Source organism: Alternaria dauci, chromosome 10 (assembly GCF_042100115.1).
Source record: "Alternaria dauci strain A2016 chromosome 10, whole genome shotgun sequence".
In the NCBI taxonomy this organism is placed as follows: domain Eukaryota; kingdom Fungi; phylum Ascomycota; class Dothideomycetes; order Pleosporales; family Pleosporaceae; genus Alternaria; species Alternaria dauci.
The window spans coordinates 767,753-789,458 of NC_091281.1; the positions used below are offsets into that span (position 1 = coordinate 767,753).

Sequence of the window (21,706 nt, forward strand, 5' to 3'; positions counted from 1 at the left end):
TGCATGTTTCACGTCAATATCCGCGATTCCATGAGTCGTAGTCGCATCATATGACGGGCTGACAGCGGACGCCTGGATCGCTACCAGTTGAAATGCTTTGTGGTGGAGATGTGCATCTGGCTAATGATCTAGGCACGACATTAAACGAACAATGCCATGCAAACCAGAAACGGACCTCTTCCGACATGCATCATGACAATGTCCAGAGGGTCCAAAGGTGGCGTAATTGATCTGGGAGAACCACAGCCCAGTGTTGTTGGGGAGGAAGGATTGGAGATCTTCATGAAGCATAGATGCGGCTGCGGAGAGCCGCCCCGCGCGAATGTGAACCTTGATTAGAGTCGAGTCGGGAATCGGTACATTACACACGGTAGACCGCGGAGTTCTGGGTGGGATCCTCATGCCGCCCAGTGCTATGAAGGGGTTGAGCACAAAAGCAAGGGGTTCAACAACCAGTTCCCACGTGGATGATCTCTCCGTTGTAGCTTTGGCGGGGAGGCGGGATAACCTAGTGCACTCTGTCACCAGGCAGAGGTGTGCCACGGTTACTCGGCAACGGTCGACGCCTCGCGGACAACGACTCCGGACGAGCTGACCAATGAGAAAGCTTAGCGCTGGAGTTTGAGTAACAGACCCTCATTCCGGAACCTGCTCCCCGCTTCTTGAGGGGTCGTTGTCAAGTGTTTGAGGACCCTGTAATCAGCGGCTTTTTGTTTGGAGCACAACACGGCAAATATCGATATAGGGCGTAGAAGCTACTGTAAGCTAAGATTTCAAGTTTTCGCCTGCCGTAGATCGAACGTGGACATCTGAGCGAACACGGCCTGCTAGGTTCGGCTATCAACCTACGAAAACACGGCTCCTACAGGAGGCCGAATATCTTCGGAAACACTAACGCTGTGGAATAAGTGGTTGCGAACCGTGTCGCTTAACAGTTTCCCATGACGCATTCTCATATTGTAGATCGCCTGACTTGTCCTGCCGAGCATGGGATTCAACGATTTCTGCATCGTACGTGTTTGTGTACAACCTTGCGGTTAGAGCGGGGACAGCATTGCGGCTATTACACGAATCGAAGTCGACGGAGAACATTCAAGGGGTCCATTCTTGGGATCAGGGACAGGAAGGACGGAAAGCTGTAGCTGAAGGAAGCTGGGCGTGGCGTGACTGGGTAGGAACATGTCTCCATCGATCCATGCAGCCGGGGTGTTCCCAATTACGGCAGCAGGCCTTGCAAGGGAGGCGGAAGTGTACGCCGCGCTGACATTCCGCACCTGTAGTCGTAATGGATGCGACTGGAGGCAAGCCCGTACCGATGTGCTAGCCAGAGATGAATAGCCGTGGGCAGAATCATTCGGTATTGATAGAGCGCCGTGTATGGGTTCTTAGTTAGGGAATCTGTCGAGCGCCTGCAAGCAGGCTTAGCGTCAACCGTGAAAATTCCGCAATGGAGGAGGGTCCACCACTTCTCATTCGACACATGGCAGACGGCATGCTAACGGATACCCAGTGGGGTATGTGGTAGATTTCAGCTTGCTTAGGAGACGGTGTTTACCCGGATTTAAGGCGGGTTGCACTTGTTTGGCGACAATGGTTCACGATGATGGTGCATCGGGATCGAGATCGTTCGCAGTAATTGCTAGTGTTGATGGGCAAGTTGGCGCGACTTTTGTGTTTGGATTGCAGATAAAAGAAAAGACGAGGATGCAAGGGCAGTTTGAGGTGCAATAGGTATTGGTATTGTGGGGGGCCGAGGCCGCAAGGCGTTGAAGCTTTCGCGCTTGGGAAAGCGCCATCAACACATTCCGCAGGGACTTTGAGTGGGCGCGCTGGAGGGGGCCAATGACGGGAGACGCATTCTGGGCAGTGGTATACGAAGAAGATTGCTCGAGGGACGGTGTGTCGCAAAAGCAATTTGACTTTGTATGAGCACTGGCAGCAGAGCGTCAAGTGCCAGATTGACAGAGCAAAAGCAGCAGTGACATGGACCAGGTTTGCTGGACCATGGAACATTTCAGGAGCATCTATGGGTTAAGACGAGGCTGACAGTGGTTAAGACGGCCTTCCATCTCGATCTAGCAGATGGTGAGAGCGGGACGATCAGGAGCACCGAAGCTCTGGTCCACGTGGCTGCTTGGCGCCCTTGCTGAAGTGCTGAACTGGCGAAGCAAAAGGATAGGCATTGGTTAGAGGGTAGTCGCAATATTGGGCATGGTGTCGACTATCGAGCATGGCCGGTGTGCGCTCCACCTGGCTGGCACATGTGGCTGTACGCCGATCTCGCCGTTTGAAAAATTTGGTAAGAATGGTTGCGGGCAGGGAGTCGGATATCGTGAGCTTCCCAATTAGGCAGGGCGGCAGTAGCGACGGGTGCCGCATGCGCGGCGTGCGGTATGGGGCAGAGTGACATCAGCGTTTGTAAGAGCAGATGGAGGCCGGGTCAATCGGCGGCGTGAAGGGGGAGTCGAGCGGGCCCTGCATAAAACGACGATGGGCTTTGGGGCTTGGGGAGAAAGTGATCGCGATCAGGATGTTAAAAAAGGACCGGATGGGTGAGGGCCGCGCAAAGTGAAAAGCAACGAGGCGGGCTAAGGTGGGAAGATCAGGTCGATGGGGTGCAAAATCACGATGGAGGAACTCGGTCAGTGCTGCGTGGCTGCCGTTTCGAGGGCGGCGGCCAAGTCAGGAGTCTGGCCAGAGGAGTCTATGGGGCTTTTGGCGCTAAACAGAGCGCCAGGGGCTGTGGCTGGAGACGAGGGCAGGCGGCAGCACGACGTCATCGGAACGCGCACAGTGACCGATCCCCACCAGCTGTCCCGATCACTGTTCAACGTCGAGTGGGGGCGCTAGTGCTAACGCGGGTAGAGCAGAACGGCGGACAGGGATCGACTAGCGGACAAGACCCTGATTTTGTATTACATCAGACCTAGCGACGTTATGCCGGCGCGTCGTTTTTCGAGTACCGAGTGCGCCTCTAGATGGGGGGACGCTGACCCTGGGCACGTTGGAAGCCTGCCCGCTGTGTGTGTGTGTGTGTGTGTGTGTGTGTGACAGCCCGTCAGATGCGCGTATGGTATACATGGCAGCAGTTGATGGCCATGGTGATGATACTGATGATGATTATTATTATGATGATGATGACCGCGGCATCTCAAGCGCGCTACAACACAACAACACAACACGCCGCATTGCACGATTTAGAGTTGGGCTACATTGCTATGCCACCCTGCGCGACAACAACGTCAAACAAAACAACTGACTCTTTGACGCCGACAAGCACCGGAAGTAGGCCGACGGAGGTGTGAGCTGGCACAGGGCCTGTTTCTTGCCATTGGCGCCCGAAGGTCGCAGAGTTCCTTGAAACTGCCCTCACGATCACGAACGATCGCGATCTCTCCTGGTTGGCGCGGACTACCTGGACAGCCCAATCTTGCGTCGCTTTTCTTTTTTGCTACTGCACTCATGGCTGCTCCCCCAGCACCCATGTCGATTGCAGGACCGCACAAGCTTCGTCCCAACTGCAATCACCCACTGGGGGGTGGGAGTGGGCGCCCGCGGTCGTCTGTTCCGCCCTGCCATGTACTGATGCCGCTTCCTGGTCGCTCTTCCTTCCACTAAGTAGCGCATCGTCTCGCGACGACTGATCGCCGGGGCCCCTGCCACTGCACTGCGGCGCTAGCGTCTTAGGGCGGACTGCACTTTCCCATCTCCACGCATGCAATTCTCAGTCCCTGATAGTGCCCTGATCCTGGGACCTGAGAACCCTGTGCTTCTGCCCTGCTTGTGCCTTGCCCAATATAACTTGCTCCCAGTCCCGCATCTCTCGTGTGGTGCTCCAGTAAGCTCACTCCCAAATCACTCACGACAACCTCTCCCCCCTCACCCAAACAATCAGTCTCGCTGTCGTGTCGACGTCACCAGCCCGACTGCTCCCACATCACCCTCACATCACTCTGTATAAAGCGCCTCAACCACCCAGCCTTCACTCTCACGTGCTTGCGCTGCGCTCCTACTGCGAATTTTGGTCGCATTCCCCCACTGGCACGTGTTTGCTCAAAATGGACGCCTTGTCCGGCAAGAACTCGACAGGTCGCAGAGTGTCATTGCTAAACGACGGCCCGGCGCCTCCTCCTCAACTTGTCCGACTTCCCTCCATCACTCCTTCCCTCCAGTCCCGGACCTCCAGCTACTCCTCTTCTCCCCAGCCCTCACCACCTCGCCTCGTCCGCAGCGACTCGTCAGACTCCAACATGCAGACGCCCTCGCCCATTACCCCAGACTTTGCCTACGAGCCTGGCATGGACTCGCCCGTCTTCTCCCAGAATGGCTTCTTCCATCCCCAGAAGGATCTCGGCTTCCCCATGCACCACCAGTCTGGCCCTCTACCTTACCACCCCAGCGCCTCGCAGGCTGGCTACTTCAGGCCCGAGCAGCTGTCTGAGCAACACCAGGACCCCAACGCCCTGAATGCGCGACCCAAGAAGAACAGCTACCCTTGCCCCATGGCTAAGCAGTTCCAGTGCAACGACTTCTTCACCACCTCGGGCCACGCCGCCCGCCACGCCAAGAAGCACACTGGCAAAAAGGATGCCTTTTGCCCAGAGTGCAACAAGGCCTTTACCCGCAAGGACAACATGGAGCAGCATCGCCGCACTCACCAAAGTGGCCGTAATGCAGCCAAGGGCGCAGACCGCGACGTCAAGAAGGCCAAACACCAGGCCAAGCGACCCAAGCCGGCACCCCTCCAGTCGACGATGCCCTCTTTGTCATCGCTTTCCATGGTTGACCCCTCGCTTCCCCTCAGCCCCTCCGGCTTCTCCATGGCGCCGGCTGTGCAGTCGACCGATGCCTTCATCGACTTTTCTCCCAGCTCCCGGTACCCCGACCCCGTCAACTACAGCTACAACCCCGCCGCCACCCAGTACGGCGGCTTGGACGCGCTCGCCATAGCTGCAAGCGGCGAGAAGCGCAAGTTTGAGTCATAGTTGGTTGATTAATACTTCACTTTTACGGTTCATCCGATCAAATCTCTGATCACTACTTCGGTCTGCTACACCAGACCACCGGATTTCTGGAGCTAGGCGCTTACGGCTACGACGACGACATCACGGAGTCCAAAAAGTCCGACGGAATAATAGACACATGCCGCCATGGCTACGAACGGAACTGGGCGTTTGGGAGTGGTGCGCATCGTCGCACGCTTTTCTTTTCCTTTCTTTTTTTCTTCATTGTACATACTATCGGCCGCATTTACTTCGGTACATGGGCTGATTACAGCCAGTTTCCTTGTGCCTTGTCACTAGCTCGTCACCATTGGGCAGTGCAGGTGGAGCATGACATTCAAATATAGGGATTTGCGCCCGGAATCGGCAACATGGATACCCGCCCTTACTAAAGGTGCATCGACCTTTGATTTTCTTAATGGCAACATAATGCAAGTCTGCGGTCTTGCAAAACAAAAACAATCTAAAGAATCATTACACACTTGTCTGAGCAATGTGCAAAGTTCGCCTGTGTGATGCGCCTGCGTGACTTGAATGGTAGGCGCGAACCATGGAAAGCGCAGCCGATCTCCAATTTCTCCCAGGCGCACAAGACTTGTTGTGGCTTTCCACATGCAATGGTGACGACAGGAAACGGTCGCGAACTGTGGATTGGACCCCCGCCGTCAAGGCATAGCTTGTGCCAAACGCACTATTGCCCGCTTTTCAACCATGGTACGATTGCTTACCCAGCCATACTAGCTGGCAGAACCACCTGCAAAGCTTATCCCAGGATCTCGTTTCCCTTATGCTCCGCGGCGCCTAGTCAGCTGGGCGTCGTCCAACAGCGGCTCCTCAACCTTTTCACAGCTGCGAAAACATCGGTCGTCGACGCGCTAATGACCCACTAATGAAGGCTTTCGCAACGCTGATGACCCTGCAGATCCTGTTTGAGGTTAGACTCGAACTTTGACGATCTGCACACGAACCCTCAGCCCGGATACCCCGAATCGGAAGGACGCTCCTCCACATGTCACCATTGGCTCGGGAATTGTCGCAGACAAACTCTATCCAAACAACAGGTCACTTTCCGGGGACTTTATTCCCAACATCCTGAGGAGTCATGTCCTTGGCTTTGAGGGGACCTGTTCGACTCGGCTTTCGGTGTCGCGAGCCCTCCAGCATGGCAAACGGCCCTCAGGGTTGCGACTTCCGCCTTGGGAGGTCCCCACATCCGACTTGACGCCGCATCGCGCTTTTCATGCCTGCATCAACACTCGGCTCACCTGCCAGCCTCTCAGCATCGCAATCTGTGCGTGGCGGACATACAGACCCATTTGGTGTGCACATGCTCCGAATGACATCACAGCCGCATCAGCAGCAATCCTTTGCCATTTCTTTTTGCATCGTTCCATGTTTCGTACTAAGCATCTTCGGTGGTGCATACGGAAGTTTGCGGATCTGCGGTGAGCATATGCGACAGCAGAGGGCATTCCCTCAGAACCATGTCGCCTGCAGCGATACGAAAAGAAATTGGGTTTCCAACTCGATGATCGATGTTGTGGCTGGTTGTGTTTTGAGTTCAACGCGGATCTTCTGGATAGCTGCGAAAAACCTGGGACCGAGCTCGGTGTCACTATAAGCTTCCGCTGTCCTCGTCCGTGCCCTGCCGCTGCAAGACGGGATACTCGTTCCACGATTTCCAACTGTGCGATAAGGTTCGTCGCAATGTCACCTCTCGCGCTGTCGAATGTAGCGGTACGCTACGGCTATACAATACAACGACAAGGTTTGCCTCTCCATCAATCAGATTCAGCTTCTTCAACTATTCGGTCACCTTCTGCCTAATATTCACTTTTGTTCGTAGTTGTACCATGGCAGTTGCCGCGATTGTTTATGCATGTCAGCAAATCATTCGATCTCATCCTACTGCATTTATCACGGTCCTTTCGTACTCGCAAATCTATGCTATCGCCCCGTATGGTCACGCAACAGCCACGCATTCGCTAAACACCGCATTTTCGTAAAGTCGTACCACCCGACTCGCTACCCCCCAACACGCCTCACTAAACCCTTGTGGTACATACTCACCCATGTCTTCCTGTCTCCAGGTACTCGCACGACAGGGCGCCCTTGAAACAGCCCTACAGCCCATGTCTTGTCCCCGCACGACCTTGGGCGCAAAGGGCAGCGTTGGATTGGGCCGAACCTGCTGCAGGATAAGACGGGATGCAGTGACTGTCAAGGTCGTGAGACGTTCGTTTATCTGCCTGCAGATCCCGAGATGAGTGAGACAGCATGGTCTGGCGAGTTTTGTGGGGAGCGGTACACTCGGGTCTTGTGATGTTGTGCATGTTGTACAGCGGGCTTATATGCAAGCCTCACATTTGCTGTATATCTGGGGAGGGGATACTGGCTGTGTTGCCGCACTCCCCGCTCGCTGTCTACTGGCTCGTGGAAGATGAGGAGGCGTCCGTTGAGATGGGGTCGCTCAAGATGAATCAGGGTAGGCTGGAGCTGGGAAAGAGCATATTCGATCCAATTGCTACTAGCAAGCAGCGACATGGATAGACTTTGCATCCCCTGCTTTTCCTTCTCTACGCTACATGCAACGTCATGTCTCTTCTCTTCCCCGGTTTCTCTTTGACACGCCCATCAGACAGGACGTTGTAAGAACCCAGACTGTCGGCTCTAACAACAGTCGCACCAGATGAACGCCATGTGCCCACGTCACACATAAATTGTGGGCGGGAGAAAAGGCCTTGTTCCACGTTGTGCAGTCTCACAACACAAAAATGCCCTCTTCCTTCTGCAAGCCCTGCATAGTATCTCGCTGGGGGGGTTCTTTGTCCTGTCTACATTGATAGCATGTCGCTGTAAGCAAACCTTCTAGGTTCAAGGTAAAGATGATAAGAAATACACTGGACCAGTACTTGAAGAGGTGATGATAAGCACATGTCCATATGGTACAAAAGGACGAGTACGAATATAAACAACTCCATTATCAAATAAACAACTTTTTCCCGTACGTACAACGACTATGTCAAACCCTGCCAAGTGCATAAATCTAGACCCTTATCTCAACAGAACCCAGCAGTGAAGCATTCACAAACCTGTCATTCCTCGAATCGATCTTACAATCTGCAAGTCACGGAGTGTCCTGGCCTGCAAGCCAGGACCTGGACGGGGACTCGATCCGTGTCGCTGTTGCTACTATATGGCTACATCTTCACACAAGCCATGTCGCGCCCAGGGGATATGTCCATTCGTGGGGCACGATATTATACGTGGGTCACGACACATCACAGCATATATATTCGAGGATACAATGTAAGACCAGGTGTAGCTAAATATTTAGCGTGTTTCTGGTCTTCCCTCTTTGATCAATCGAGTTCGGTAACAGATCCTTCACCATGCTGCATAACATTACCTTGAAGTGAATCACTCTGTCCAGACTTTCCCAAGACATTGACACGAAAAGGCCTTGGTCCACGCCTATAGGCCAACCAGATCGCGTGGAAAAAGCGAGCACACAAGTATCACTGAAATCAGTTCTGCCAAAGGCATACAGAACAGATACTGGATTTGTATTACACACTACGCATGCATCGCGCTGACAACTGACAGGTGTAACTAATTATACCCTCTTCTACATGGCGAATTATCGTCTCGGTACCCTTCTTTGTCTCCCCTGCATGCACTGTTGTGTAACCTTCGCTTCCCGACTCTCATCTCTTCCGGTAAAACAAGCGCATCCCCGCGCGTTGTAACCAAGACAGCAATGACAACGTGAGGGTATAATGAAGCCATGGTGGCGAGAGAACACAATGTGGTGGTAAAACAACCAATTTGTACGTGTCGAACTAGTTTTGGCGTCGATATGCGTGTGTGGAAAAGAGCTCAGTACGCATGCCTGTGCAAAAGTCGTGTTGTTATGCGAAACACTGACACCGCGTCTCGCTGCGGTCCATCAACGAATGCACGTCGCCCGCAATCCCCTCAACAACATGTCTCTTCGTCGTCTTACATGTAAGTGCCCGCATCTCTTTCCGACATGAAGCAGAAGTCTAGAGACGAGGCCGCCTATCGTGCAAGGTGAAGGCCCAACCATTTCATCGTAGATGGCGTCGGGTATCTTTGCATTGTTGGTTGCGTTTCTCATGAGAATTTTGCCATGTTGACGTATCGTGCGAAGCTATGATCCTCGTTCTGGTCGACCCCGCGATCCTGGACAGCCTGCCTGTATCGCTCCTTCAGGCCGTTCTCTGGGTCATCTGAGTCCATCTCATCCTCGTAGTCTAGGTCTTCCACCATGCCGGCTTCGTCTGAGTTTTCCGCATCGCTAACCGTCTCTGGCTCTTCTTTTCGCGTCTTGCTCTTTGGTTTTGTGCCCGCGCCTCCAACCTTCATGTCCTTCATCATCTTGTCCAACTCACGCTCACGTGTTGCCTTCTTTTCTTGTTCCCTCTCCGCCCGACGTCGCTCAAGCTCGGGTTTGTAATCGCGCTCAAACTCTTCCTTCTTCTCCTGCACACCCTTGAAGAATTCATCCATTCCGTCTCCGGTCATAGCACTGACACCAACAACACTGAGGTGCTTGTAGAATTCCTCGAGAACCAGTGACATGCTGTTCAGTAGACTACCCATGTATCCACTTCCTCCACCCACGCCTTCGCCGCCAAAGCTACCTCCCTCTTCCTCGTTACGCAGGGCGGCCTGGAAGGCCTCAAAGTCGGTCATCCAATCTTTGGCGAATTGGGCATCTTGCGCGTCGGTCTTGTTGAAGACAAGGATCATGGGCAGCTTTGTCTTGTAGAGAATGGAGCAGGCGTAAAGCATGTTGGACATGAAGGTGCTTGTGCTGGTTGTGCGCGGTGTGTCGATAATGTATGCGATGACAGTGGGAAATGTGCTGGCTAAACTTGAGAGTAGAATCTCACCACTTGCCGACCAAACAAAGACCTCGATCTGTCCTGGCGTGTCCACTAGGATGTGCTTGACTTGTGGTTGTTGAGCTGGTGCTGTTTGCTTGTCCTTGCCTCCACTCGTCATGAAGTCGACCGTGCTCTGCTCTGGCTCCTTTGCTGGCGGCGGCGGCTGTGTTCGCTTTTCCAGCAGACCAATGACCTGGTCGATCTTTGTGCTGAACAAGTTCAAGCTTGTCAAGATGCCGCCGTTGGGTCCTAGGTTGAACTGCTTCATAACCTCCTTGTAGTTGACGCTGTCTCTAATGTCGATGTTGGGCGTGAATGGGACATGGTGAACGGCAGGGTCGAGGTTGATAATGTACGGCGGAGTCGGAGATGACTTGGAGACGGAGGGTTCACTTTGGGTTGGATCGGGGTGGGTGTAGAGGTGTGAGACAAGACGCTGCATGAAAGTTGTCTTGCCACTGCCAGCCATGCCCACGCAGACTATCGAAACGGGTGTATTGGGGTTGGCGACAGGCGCCGAGCCCTCTGGAGCCTTTGCGGAGGACATTGCGGATGGCGTATGCGTATTTGGATGTGAACAGGGAGTGGAGGCCAGGGCAGGGAGGATTCGTGGCGGGATGGCGGCGGTAGATGGAGAGTGCACTGGCGGTATCTTGCAATCAGCGTCAGGCAGAGCAACGTCGGTGAGTGTGGATTGTTTAGTTGGAGTCGTCCAGAAATTCTTAGGCGGGGCGGACACGCTAGGGAATCCGCCGCGGTGATGTCAGGCCCTAGCTCCGAATCTATCTCCAAACTTTCTTCACGCGCCTCGACCTTATCAACACCAATCGACATAAAACCGTCGCGAACATGGGCCTGGAAGATTTTGAAAAAGAACTCGCGCAGAGCAAAAAGAAGGACGAAAGGAAAAAGCGCGATCGAAGCAGAAGTCGCGACAGGCACCACCACAAACATCGTTCATCGCGCCATCATGACCACGACGACCGAGACCACCGCCACAAGCGATCGCGACACCACCGAGAGACGTCAGAAGAGCGCGCACGGCGGAAGAGGAAAGAAGGAGATGACAAGGATAGCCGGTCGCGACGGAAGCACAAGGAACCCGCGTCAAGTGACGAGGAAGACCGATTGACGCGAAAGCGCAAGTCGCGACGCTACGAGGAAGACGAGTCTTCTGCAGATGAAGATACCCATAGGAAAGACTATGCGCCGCCAGACGACGACATTCTCGACCAACAGCTCCAGGATGCTGCGACGGCAGATCTGCAACGCGACGACTGGATGAAGGCGCCGTCATCCATGGACGTCGACTACGTGCAGCGGAAGAAGAGAGAGGAGAAGGCTACATACGTCAAGGCGTCTGACGAGGCACAGCCCGCGCTCAAGATACATCACGCAGAATTAAACCGTGGTTTGGCGGATCCCAACGGCCAAGAAACCGCTGCTGAAGAGCCTGCGCAAAGACAAGTCAGCTATACGTTTGGCGACTCGGGCGCACAATGGCGTATGACGAAACTGAAGGGCATCTACCGAAACGCCGAGGAATCAGGGCGAAGCGTGGAAGAAATAGCAATGGAAAAGTACGGCGACCTACGAGACTTTGATGAGGCGCGCGAAGAGGAGATTGAGTTGGACCGCAGAAAGATGTATGGCAAAGACTATGTTGGTAAAGAGAAGCCATCTGGCGAGCTCTTCGAAGAACGGAAACTCAAGGCAGGCATCCACAGACAGTCTCGCGAGTCGCACGAGCCTTCAGAAATACCACAGGGCGAAATAGTACAAGATCCTCGGCCGACAACCAACACCGTTATGCTCAGCCAGACCGAGTTTAACAGGCTGAAAGCCCAGATGATGAAGGCGAAGATGAAGAAAGCCCCTGAAGCAGCGCAGCTAGAAGCCGAGTACAACGCCGCCCTGGCCAACACTTCAACTTCCAAAGATCGCGACGTCGTCGTACTGAACGCCATGGACAACCGCATGTTAGCTGGCGGCCGTCAAGGAGAAGTCATAGCCCTGACCAACAAACGCGGCACTGAGCGTGGTCTCGTCAAAGAAAACGAAGACATGTCCATCGACGACATGGTCCGACAGGAACGCCGCACCAAGAACCAAGCAGGCGGCGAAGGCGCCATCCTCGCCGAAAAGATAGCAAAAGACTCAAAATTCGACAACGACCTCGACTACATTGACGAAAACGCTACCAAACTCGCTACCCGTGCCCCCAAATCCTCAATCAACCTCCGCAACGCCGCAATCCAAGACTACACCAGGATGAACAAGATACTCGATTCCTGCCCGTTGTGTCACCATGAAGACAAATCCCCCCCACAACCACCCGTCGCTCCCATCGTCAGCTTGGCAACACGCGTCTTCCTGACCCTCCCCACCGAACCTGAGATTAGCTCTGGCGGCGCCGTCATAGTCCCCATCCAACACCGCACCAACCTCCTTGAATGCGACGACGACGAGTGGGAGGAACTGCGCAACTTTATGAAGTGCCTCACGCGCATGTACCACGAACAAGGTCGTGACGTCGTCTTTTACGAAAACGCTGCTTTTCCTGGCAGAAAAGGTCATGCGGCTCTCAATGCTGTACCTATTCCCTTTGAGCTAGGTGATACGGCACCTGCTTTCTTCAAGGAAGCCATCCTGGAACAGGCCAGCGACTGGACGCAGCATAAACCGCTTATCAATACGCAAAAGGCGAGTCGCGAGGGCTTGGGCAAACAGGCTTTCCGCCGGAGTTTGGCAAAGGAGATGCCGTATTTCCACGTTTGGTTCGAGCTTGATGGTGGGCTGGGACATATTGTTGAAGACGAGAGAGCCTGGCCCAGGGGCGATTTGTTTGCTAGAGAGGTCTTGGGAGGTATGCTGGATATAGACGTCGAGGTTGTTAAGAGGCAGGGGAGATGGGTCAAGGGGGACAGGAGGTTGGAAGGCTGGAGGAAGCAGTGGAGAAAGTTTGACTGGACGAGGGTGCTTACTGAGGGTCAATGAATATACCAAGTCCTCTACTTGAAGCTCGATTGCTAGAAATAAAGCACGACACCAGATCAAAGGAGTTTGTTTCGTCTATCCTGTAATCTCGGTTGCCCTTGCTGGATCACCGCTCACTCGTTCACTCCCTAAATATCTCGCTCTACACTAAACCACACCAATACACAAGTCCTTATCGAACCGAACATATCCATGCGTGATTATACCCTTCTTCCGTTCACTCGAGACGTTATTACACTAGCACACTGCACTTTTGATGCTAACAACGATACCTACTGGTGCACCCCTTCCCACCGCCCATTCGCCGCCAAGGCAGTTGTTGAGCACGCTAACACAAAAGCAAAAGGAACAACCCATTTTCCCAAACGAAGCCTAGGGTATCAAATGTAAGGCAAGGCAAGCTTAGGCAAAATCAGCCGAGTACGAGAAGCCACGGAATTCTTCCTGCATGGCTTGCGAAAGCACTAAACACGTCAATTAGTAAAAGCACATATACACAGAAACTAGCGGTGGGTACGGCGTCAACGTACCAGATTGCACGGGTGTAAGCACAGGCGTGACACTCGTAAACTCGGTATCAAAGTTGCTAGTATCCGTCGGGCTTGTAATCTGCGGCGTAAACGGTGGCTGTACTCTCTTGTGGTAAATGTCGTCCCAATTAATGTTCCTGAAGAAAGCATGGGACATGATCTCTTGCGCGTCGGTTGGCCCGGATCCGAGACGCATCTCAGGCTCACGGGTGAGCAATTTCTGGAGGATTGACACAGAATCGCGCGGCATGTGGATGGGGTAGAGTGGTTCGTCGGCAAGAATGGCGTCGTAGATTTCGTCTTCGTCCTCACCACGGAAGGGCGATTGCTGGAGAAGCATTTGGTAGATAAGGACACCAAAAGCCCACCAGTCGACTGCACGGCCGTACTTCTTGTCGAGGAGAATCTACAGATTGTGTTAGCAGCTCTTTGGTATACTGAAGCGTGTGACCTACCTCGGGTGCCATGAATTCGGGAGTACCGCAGAAGGTACTGGTAGTCGATCCGTACCACATCTCTTCCTTGCACAAGCCGTAATCGCCAATCTTGATGTGACCATCTAGAGTGAGCAGAATGTTATCCAATTTAAGATCTCGGTAAATGACACCGTTCTCATGGAAGTACTTCAGTGCGAGGCAAACCTCGGCCGCATAGAACCTGTACCATGGTTAGCAACGAGTCCTGTCTTGTCGTTTTGTTACACATACTGTGCACGCTTTGTGCCGAATTGGCCTCTCTGAATATGCAACATCAAATCACCACCGCTGATGTACTCCATGACGAAGTACACACGAGTCTCAGTCTGGAAACAGGCGTGCAGACTCAGTAGGAATGGGTGCCTCTCCTTGTTGGCAATCAAGAAGACTCGCTTCTCTGAACGCGTGCTCTCCACTTCGTCGTTCTCGATGATAAACTCCTTCTTCAGGACTTTGATAGCGTAAAGCTGCTTGGTGCTCTTCGTCTCTGCCAACATGACCTTTCCAAAATTACCCTTACCCAAGACCGCGAGGAAGTTGAAGTGGTCCAAGCCTATCCTCTTTCCAGTTCCTTGTGTGTTCGCTGCAGGCGTGACCTTCTTTCCTGGTGCTTCTATCACCGCGGATGGAGGTTGTTTCGCAGGCGCTGGAGGTTCTTGCGTCTTCTGCTGCGGAGGCTGCTGTTGTGCCTGTGGCGGTTGTTGTGGTAGCGGGTATGAAGACTTTTGTGGGTAAGACGGCATCGGTGCAGGTTGTTGATGGCTCGGTGGGTAGTTGGGGATGTTTGCATAGGCCGATGGATCGTAGGTAGCTGGTTGAGGAGCTTGTTGCTGTGGTACGCGCTGGTCTGCTGGGTATCCGCTACCTGATGATCTTCCGCTCTGTGGCTGGTAGTCGGTGTTACTGCGACCGTAGGCAGGCTGAGCTGCAGTCTTGTTCATCGCGGCTGCAGCCGCAGCCACGGAAGACTGAGTGCGTGGGCCTGATGAGGGTCGCGAACTTGCAGTAGGCGATGTGGGAGCGGCAGAAGATCCAGACGTAGAGAAAGAGGCCCGTGCTGCATCGATCGACGCTGCTGATGTAGGATAGGACTGTTGTCGAGGAGGGCCGGGTGGAGGACTCATCTGTTCTTTACCGTAAGAGTACCTGTCGGACTGTGCCTGCTCCTGTCCAGGGTGGCCGGGTGATTGTGGTTGCGCTGGTGGCAGAGGTTTTGACGGCTTCTCTCGTAGGGTTCGTTGGCTCATACTTGGGCCTGACGATGATTGGCCTCTTTTCGCCTTTTTGATTTCCATCAGAATCTGATTAGCCACCTCCATCGACATGCCACAGAAGTCGGGTACAAAGTGGACGCAGTGCGCGTGACAGGTGAGACCACATTCTGAACGATCGTTAGTGAGGTTTGCAAATCGAGATAGTGGAATCACTCACCATTGCACTTTTTGGTTTGCTTGCGACCGAGGGGAAGGACGTAACCGCAGTGACAGCACCAGTTGGCACCCATGTTGGAAAAGTTCTCAAAGCGATGAGGAATGCGATGGTTGAGCTTGGCCTCGTCTGGATCGGTTTCGGCGTTGGACTGAGTGATACACTTGGTGACAACCTTGGGGTAACACTTCTTGTGACAGGTGTAGTTACAGTCTGAGCATTGCATGCCGGCGGCATACTTGAGGAATTCTCCACAAAGAGCACAGCGCATGACGTTGTAGAACTGCTGCTGGACAAACTTGTGGCCATATTGCTCGACGACATCCTCTTTGCGCTGACGAACGGCACCTTTGCGACCAAGACCAAGATCGAAGGGCTGCTTGTTGCCGGTGTTCTTGGCAAAGGACATGGTAAGGTGGATTCGACCTACCGGCTCTAGCGAGAACCAGTCGTCAATCAAAATGGGGCCAGTTTGAGGCTGCGGACCACCCTGCGGTCTCGCAACACCTGGGGCACCTCCAGGGCCAGCACCGGCGCCCGCAAAGTTCTGTCCCGGTGGCGGTTGGAACTGCATGTCGGGCTGAATGCCAACTGCGCCTCCCATCTTGTCGGCAGCCACCCAGCCGGAGTTTGCAAGCTCCGTCTCAATCTTCTTCCTTCGCATTTCCTCGGCAATGTCTGAGATGCGGACCCAAAGCATGCCAATGGGCAGAAGATGGTCGCCCGTCTTGTCGTATACAGTGATTTCGATTTCGTTGGCCTTGTCAATGGCAAAGTCGTGGACTTCGTCTGTCCAGCGGTCGTTCCTTGTGGGCTTTGTGCGGCCCTTGATTGCGTCTTCGACCTTGATGTTGACAAAAGTTTCTGGGCCTCGACTAAAGCGCCCAGTGGCTGCGTGGTCGACATCGGCGACGGCGTGTACGCGTAGGGAGAGCTGACCGCTCAAAGGTTTTCTTTGACTTGGGATGTTTAAGCTGTCGTCTGGGCATGATTAGTATGTAGCCGCAGTCAGTCTAGCTGGAGCTTACCATCGCCGCCAGCATCGCCCTCGATGTCGACATGGAGATCCTCGTAGCGCTTCAACGAGTGCTTCAACAGCTGGATCTTCTGGTTGCTCTCGATACGCTTGGCCTCTGCATCTTGCTTGCTCTTGCGGTCGCCTTCCATCTGGTACAAGCGCACCATTTTCTCGATTCCGTCCTTGTACTGCTTTTCGACGCTGAGCTTGAATTCGAGCTGGGACAGCATGAGCTGGATGCGGGGGCCGAGATGCGGGGTGTCATATTTGATGAGGTCTGCGCGAGTTAGCAAAACACGGCACCGTCGCACGAGATGGATGTGTATATGTACCCAGCTTGCTGTAGTTGGGCCGCTTGTTGGGCGTGCCGGGGGCTGGCGGAGCATAAGGCGCGCGAGGAGGCTGCAGTGCTTCTCCTCCGCTGAGCTGGCTGTACTGGCTTTGGGGGCCTCCGTAGCCGCCCTGGTCCTGCTGCATGTACCCGTTCCACCCGTCTTTCGGGGGAGGGGTGATCGGGTTGTTGGAGCCACGGCTGCCGGGCTGCAGACTCATGTTCTCCATGCCCGTCGACGTTCGCTGCACGTCCAGGTCCCGCAGCTTGGACTCGAAGTAGTCGATGTTCCGGCGGCCGTCCTTGATCTGTCCATCGAGACGGGAGAGCACGGCCGGGTTGTTGGTCGACTGGCGCATGGCATTGGCGGCGTTGATGAGGGCCCGCTCACGGTCGATTTTGCGCTGCACATTGGCAACGGTCTCGTCGACGTTTGCCATGGCGAGGGGCGTGTGCTGGACTGGGGGCGAACACGGGCGTCAGGAGATTTCTTCACCGACAGAGGCGACGGCGTGACAAACGTGCCCGGCGAGGCAGGCTACCTGGGATCGACGGCGCTCGGGGAGACGCCCGTCACGTAAGGAGAGCTGCTTTGTGCGCGCGAGAAACAGCCGTTGCAACGCGTCCTGGTCGGCGGCGGCGGAGGGGTCGCGTAGGTGTTCGAGGCAGGCGCCAATGGCGGAGACGTCGTCGTGCTGTGGTGATGTCGTTGGGCGAACAGCGATTTAGCTCACGCATAGGGTGGCTTAGCGGAGCCCCACTTCACCTTTCCACCCCCCCTCTCTTCGTCGAGTGGCGTCGGCAAAGGGCAAAGTGCCGCTGGCTATTAAAACAACAACAAAAGAGCCCACGGGTGCTGTCTGGCTGCGTCGGGCGGGTGACTGGGCCAAGGGACAGAGGTTGTGACAGCGCGACCGCCTGGGCCTTGGGCGTGGCAGAACCTTGGTGGGGAAAAAAGACTAACAGCAGGGCGGCATGGCGGGGTGACCACAACACCCGTCTCACAAAGCCCGCCAGCCATGCATCAGGCGCTATTTGCCCTCAGATCACTCATCTTACAGTATGTACCCTCCCCTCCTGCTTCTCCACGACCGCGTCCCGAGTTCTTATCTTTGTTGACGCCAAGTGCGCGCATGACGCCCGCCCGATTGGGCACCGACGCCCTGACATGTGCTACCTGATCGGATTGTGCCAGGCTTGTTTGCACCCAAACCTTTCCCCATCACCCTTTGCACCACCCTCTGAAACTTCAATCCCACCGGAACAGGCATCACGCGTCGAACCTCAGCCCCAATCTGGCCTCGACAAGGATCCTTGCTCTTTGCACCCATCTCAATCGCTTTTCTTCAGCATTACCCCATGAGTTCGCTCACGTCCACTATGCGTCTTCCTTGCTTATTTCGATACTAGCTTGACATGTGGGCCTAGCCCTCGACATACTGCTTTTCCCGCACCCGCATCTTTTGCCCACTCCCATCCATCTACGGTTACTGCCGACTACTCCTGCTGTTAACCGGTGGAACCAGTCTACTGTGTATGTGTGCATGACAACCCGGGGCTTGCCGTTGGCAGCTAGTCAGAGTAGCAAAGTACTTGCAAGACTATATGCTGTAGCAGATACTGAGCCAGCAACGGAAACTTGCAACAGATGCAGAAACTTGGTCATTCTCCAGGCTACAGCGTACGGAACCAGCGCGACTGACGAGAGAGTCAAGTGTCCTGGTTGACTTGCGAGTCACGCCTCAAAGGTTACTACGTCAGGAGGGGAATACTCAACCCTCAGATGCATGAAATCCGCAGCAAGTGGCCCAATCATGGACGCTGGAGGCATATGCCAGGAAGAATTAACCCGGTGTAGGCAACCAAATTCCAATAGGCTAGTTTCGAACCGATTCCCCATGATATTGCTAGTCGGATACAGTCGACAATCGAAGAATCATACTCTGGACAATCCCATCTGATATTGGTCTCAAGCCCACCAACCAAAGGCATTACTGGATTAGACGCATAGCTTAACCCAGAGGCACCAATAGTGTTCGTTTCCGTCGGATCCAGAGGACGTGGGAGATTATTTGGAGCGTACTACAGAAGTAGCCTGTCGATATGTCGGTCGCCAAACTCGGGGATCAACTATACGGTGTGGAGATAGATGCAAAAAGCGCCCGAGGGCCTCCAATGCACATAATGTGAACTGTGGTGACACTTCTGACACCTATATGCGTAAATTGGATCTACCATGTGTAAAGATGAGTAGAGATGAGAGAACCATCCGGCAGTCATTTCGCAGGATCAGGGGAAGCCTGTGCCTGAGTAGCGCCATAAGTTTACGTCACAGGAAATCGCGTCTGTTGGGGACGGAAGGAAACAGCACACTGACTTTTCGCCCCCACCGCCGGCATTGCTATACCATACATGCGCCGCTGTTCGATATGACGTTGGCACATGCACTCTTGCCTTCCTCGCACGAGACGGCATGCCTCGAGAAGCTCGGTCAACGCGCTCCACTGAGAATGAGTGCCCCGAGCCATTCAAGGGGTCCAAGGTAATCATCTTATGCGCGTCTCTTCCCCATGCTTTCTGCTATCCTTTATGGGCCCCTTCCACCCGCCCGTCTTCACTAGTCGTTTCCAATGTACGCGCGCAGCGGTTGAAGTCGTTGACTCAAGGTACAAGGTACGTGATTCGGGCCTTTTGCGGAGCATTCTCAAGCGAGCCTCGACTACCGCAGGTTCGCCGGCGACCTGCGCTACCCGTATCCCCTACCGACAACGAGCTCATCAGCCGTCGCGGCTAGGAGCCTCACAGCACGCTGAGCACGGCCATATAGCAGCGAAGCTACAATATAGAGAATGACGATCTTCTCGGATAATGTTCTCTTGGTACCGCGGCAAGTAACTTCGCAGGATCACAGTTTGATGAAGCCCGCACGGCACGCTGTATCAGAATGCCAATATCCCTACGCTTCAACAGGGCCATTCCATGGACACGAAGTACGCGAAGCGTGCTCTCGAATCCTCGCATCCTTCAGGGTCCAGCTACAAGAGCCGTTCAGGAGCCAGACACGCAATGGCACCGAGCAATTGGTCCAGCCGTGCCAGCTTCACCGGTTACATCTTCAGGCGACCCACGCCATATGTGTCTAACCTCGAGACGGGAATAAACCTCGGGTGAGGCTCGCCGTTCCTCCCAGCGGCACCCTAGAAACCGCCCCAGGAGCTATGCCAGAAGGCGATGAAAATTCGTCCTGCGTGGGTCTTTCCGACGGCTTGTGCACAACACAACTGCCAGGTTATTCGTTGGCCTGGGGTGGATACTAGGGATACCCGGGAGATCACCGACAACAGGTTGATATGCGTCCAATTCTTTCCCTTCTTGAAACCAGTTCGGCTTGTTCCCTCCGATTATGTCTGCTTCAGAACTGATCGTAATGTCCTAAAGCGCATGCGTCTTTACATTACACCCCGATGTGTTTCCACAAGTTTCTCACCTAGCGGTTCCTTTCTCGCATGAATCATTCTTTTATATCCCTTTCATTCATCCCCCACATTGCGGCTGTCAGCGTTAGGGCATCACTATGACCTACTACGGCGACAATGCTCCTGAACTCGCTGCCTCGGTCATCGCGCTGACAGTAATCGCTTTTACTCTTTTCGGGTTGCGAGTCTATACAAGACTACACAACAATGCTTGGGGCTTGGATGACTGGAGCATGACAGCTGCCACTGTAAGTAAACATCTAGGTCGTCATTCTGGACAGCCCAACTTATGGTAATATAGGTCCCCTTTACAGGCTTGACGATAGCATGCATAGGGGGTGCTTTCAGTGGAGTTGGAGTCCACGACTCCAGGCTCAATGAGCAAGAAAAGGTCCAAGGAATGGAGGTAAGCTTCTCGCCAGTGCCGATATCTCTACTTGCTAACCCACAAAGTTCTTCTTCTTTTTCGAGGTATTCTATTGTGCTGCCATCATCCCTATAAAGATGAGCATTACATTCATGCTCATCCGCATTGCATCTCGAAGAATCACCTACATCTACAGCCTATACGCCGTTTCGGCCATGTTCATTGTCATGAACTTAGTTGCGATGCTGTACATCATTTTCCAGTGCGCTCCGGTGTCGTACGCTTGGGATACTTCGACCCCTGGTGGGAAATGCAACCCAGCGCAAACACTGGCGGATATATACTACGCGACGACTGCTGTTAACATTGCGACGGATTGGTTTTGCGCGCTCTTGCCTATACCGCTGCTCTGGAACGTACAGTTGAACCGTAATGCTAAGCTTTCGGTCGGTGTCATTCTCGGCCTCGGTGCCTTGTAAGTTTCGCTTATCTCTTGGGAACACGATCGCCGTCTAATGCGCCACAGAGCAAGTCTCTCAGCATGCATCCGCCTGGTGTATACTGTGAATCTCACGAACTCGACCGATTACCTTCGTAAGTGATCTCCACTCTCTGTGGTCCCCTTGTCATAATCACCGGATAAAGAACTGACCTCCTCACCAGATGGTGTATCGAAGGTGATCCTGTGGGGTTACGCCGAGAATGGCGTTGGCATGATTGTAGGATGCGTTGCCACACTTCGCCCACTCCTCCAACGCGTACTCAAACTCGGAAGCAGCGGTGGCACCAATCCTCAACACACACCTGCAGCAGGCTATGCGAAACGTCCGATTATAAAGAGTCGATTGAGCGGAAGAGATGAGGAGTGGGTAGCCCTCGAGGATGGTCAGATGGTGAATATGGTGCATGGGCAAAGTACTGTTGGGAGTGAAGAATACATATTGCCTGTGAAGGGAGGAGGTATCCAGGTTACCAGAAGCGTGGAGCAACGATCCAGCGCGGTGAAAGACTAGGGCTCGAAGGCAACGCTGCATCCACAAAACAACTTGACTAAAGCTAACGAGCGCATTTAATAACATCCCTTTATGATGGGCAAAAATCAGGATAAGGTTGGTATTCCTTCACGGCATGAGGATGCAAGCTAAAGCGCGGCAAAGAACATGTATT

At 53.9% G+C, this 21,706-nt stretch overlaps 5 protein-coding genes across 5 annotated transcripts; 3 read left to right on the forward strand and 2 right to left on the reverse strand.

Annotated features, from left to right (window-relative positions):
- Positions 1–3,764: 3,764 nt before the first annotated feature.
- On the forward strand, positions 3,765–5,446 carry ACET3X_009668 (uncharacterized protein). The gene has a single exon (XM_069455808.1). It carries the CDS (start codon positions 4,059–4,061, stop codon positions 4,983–4,985), a length of 927 nt encoding a protein of 308 aa, XP_069302501.1. The 5' UTR covers positions 3,765–4,058; the 3' UTR covers positions 4,986–5,446.
- A 3,694-nt stretch (positions 5,447–9,140) lies between these two features.
- Positions 9,141–10,463, reverse strand: ACET3X_009669 (uncharacterized protein; the record flags this gene model as incomplete). Its single annotated transcript, XM_069455810.1, has 1 exon — positions 9,141–10,463. One exon carries the CDS (start codon positions 10,461–10,463, stop codon positions 9,141–9,143), a length of 1,323 nt encoding a protein of 440 aa, XP_069302502.1.
- A 302-nt stretch (positions 10,464–10,765) lies between these two features.
- On the forward strand, positions 10,766–12,913 carry ACET3X_009670 (uncharacterized protein; the record flags this gene model as incomplete). The annotated part of the gene is made up of 1 exon (XM_069455811.1): positions 10,766–12,913. The coding sequence occupies one exon, from the start codon at positions 10,766–10,768 to the stop codon at positions 12,911–12,913; it is 2,148 nt and encodes a 715-aa protein (XP_069302503.1).
- Positions 12,914–13,315: 402 nt separating this feature from the next.
- On the reverse strand, positions 13,316–17,136 carry ACET3X_009671 (uncharacterized protein; the record flags this gene model as incomplete). The annotated part of the gene is made up of 7 exons (XM_069455812.1): positions 13,316–13,377; positions 13,444–13,849; positions 13,899–14,100; positions 14,151–15,300; positions 15,351–16,328; positions 16,376–16,642; positions 16,698–17,136. The coding sequence occupies 7 exons, from the start codon at positions 17,134–17,136 to the stop codon at positions 13,316–13,318; spliced, it is 3,504 nt and encodes a 1,167-aa protein (XP_069302504.1).
- A 3,134-nt stretch (positions 17,137–20,270) lies between these two features.
- On the forward strand, positions 20,271–21,552 carry ACET3X_009672 (uncharacterized protein; the record flags this gene model as incomplete). Its single annotated transcript, XM_069455813.1, has 5 exons — positions 20,271–20,420; positions 20,474–20,578; positions 20,626–21,014; positions 21,066–21,133; positions 21,203–21,552. The coding sequence occupies 5 exons, from the start codon at positions 20,271–20,273 to the stop codon at positions 21,550–21,552; spliced, it is 1,062 nt and encodes a 353-aa protein (XP_069302505.1).
- Positions 21,553–21,706: the final 154 nt, after the last annotated feature.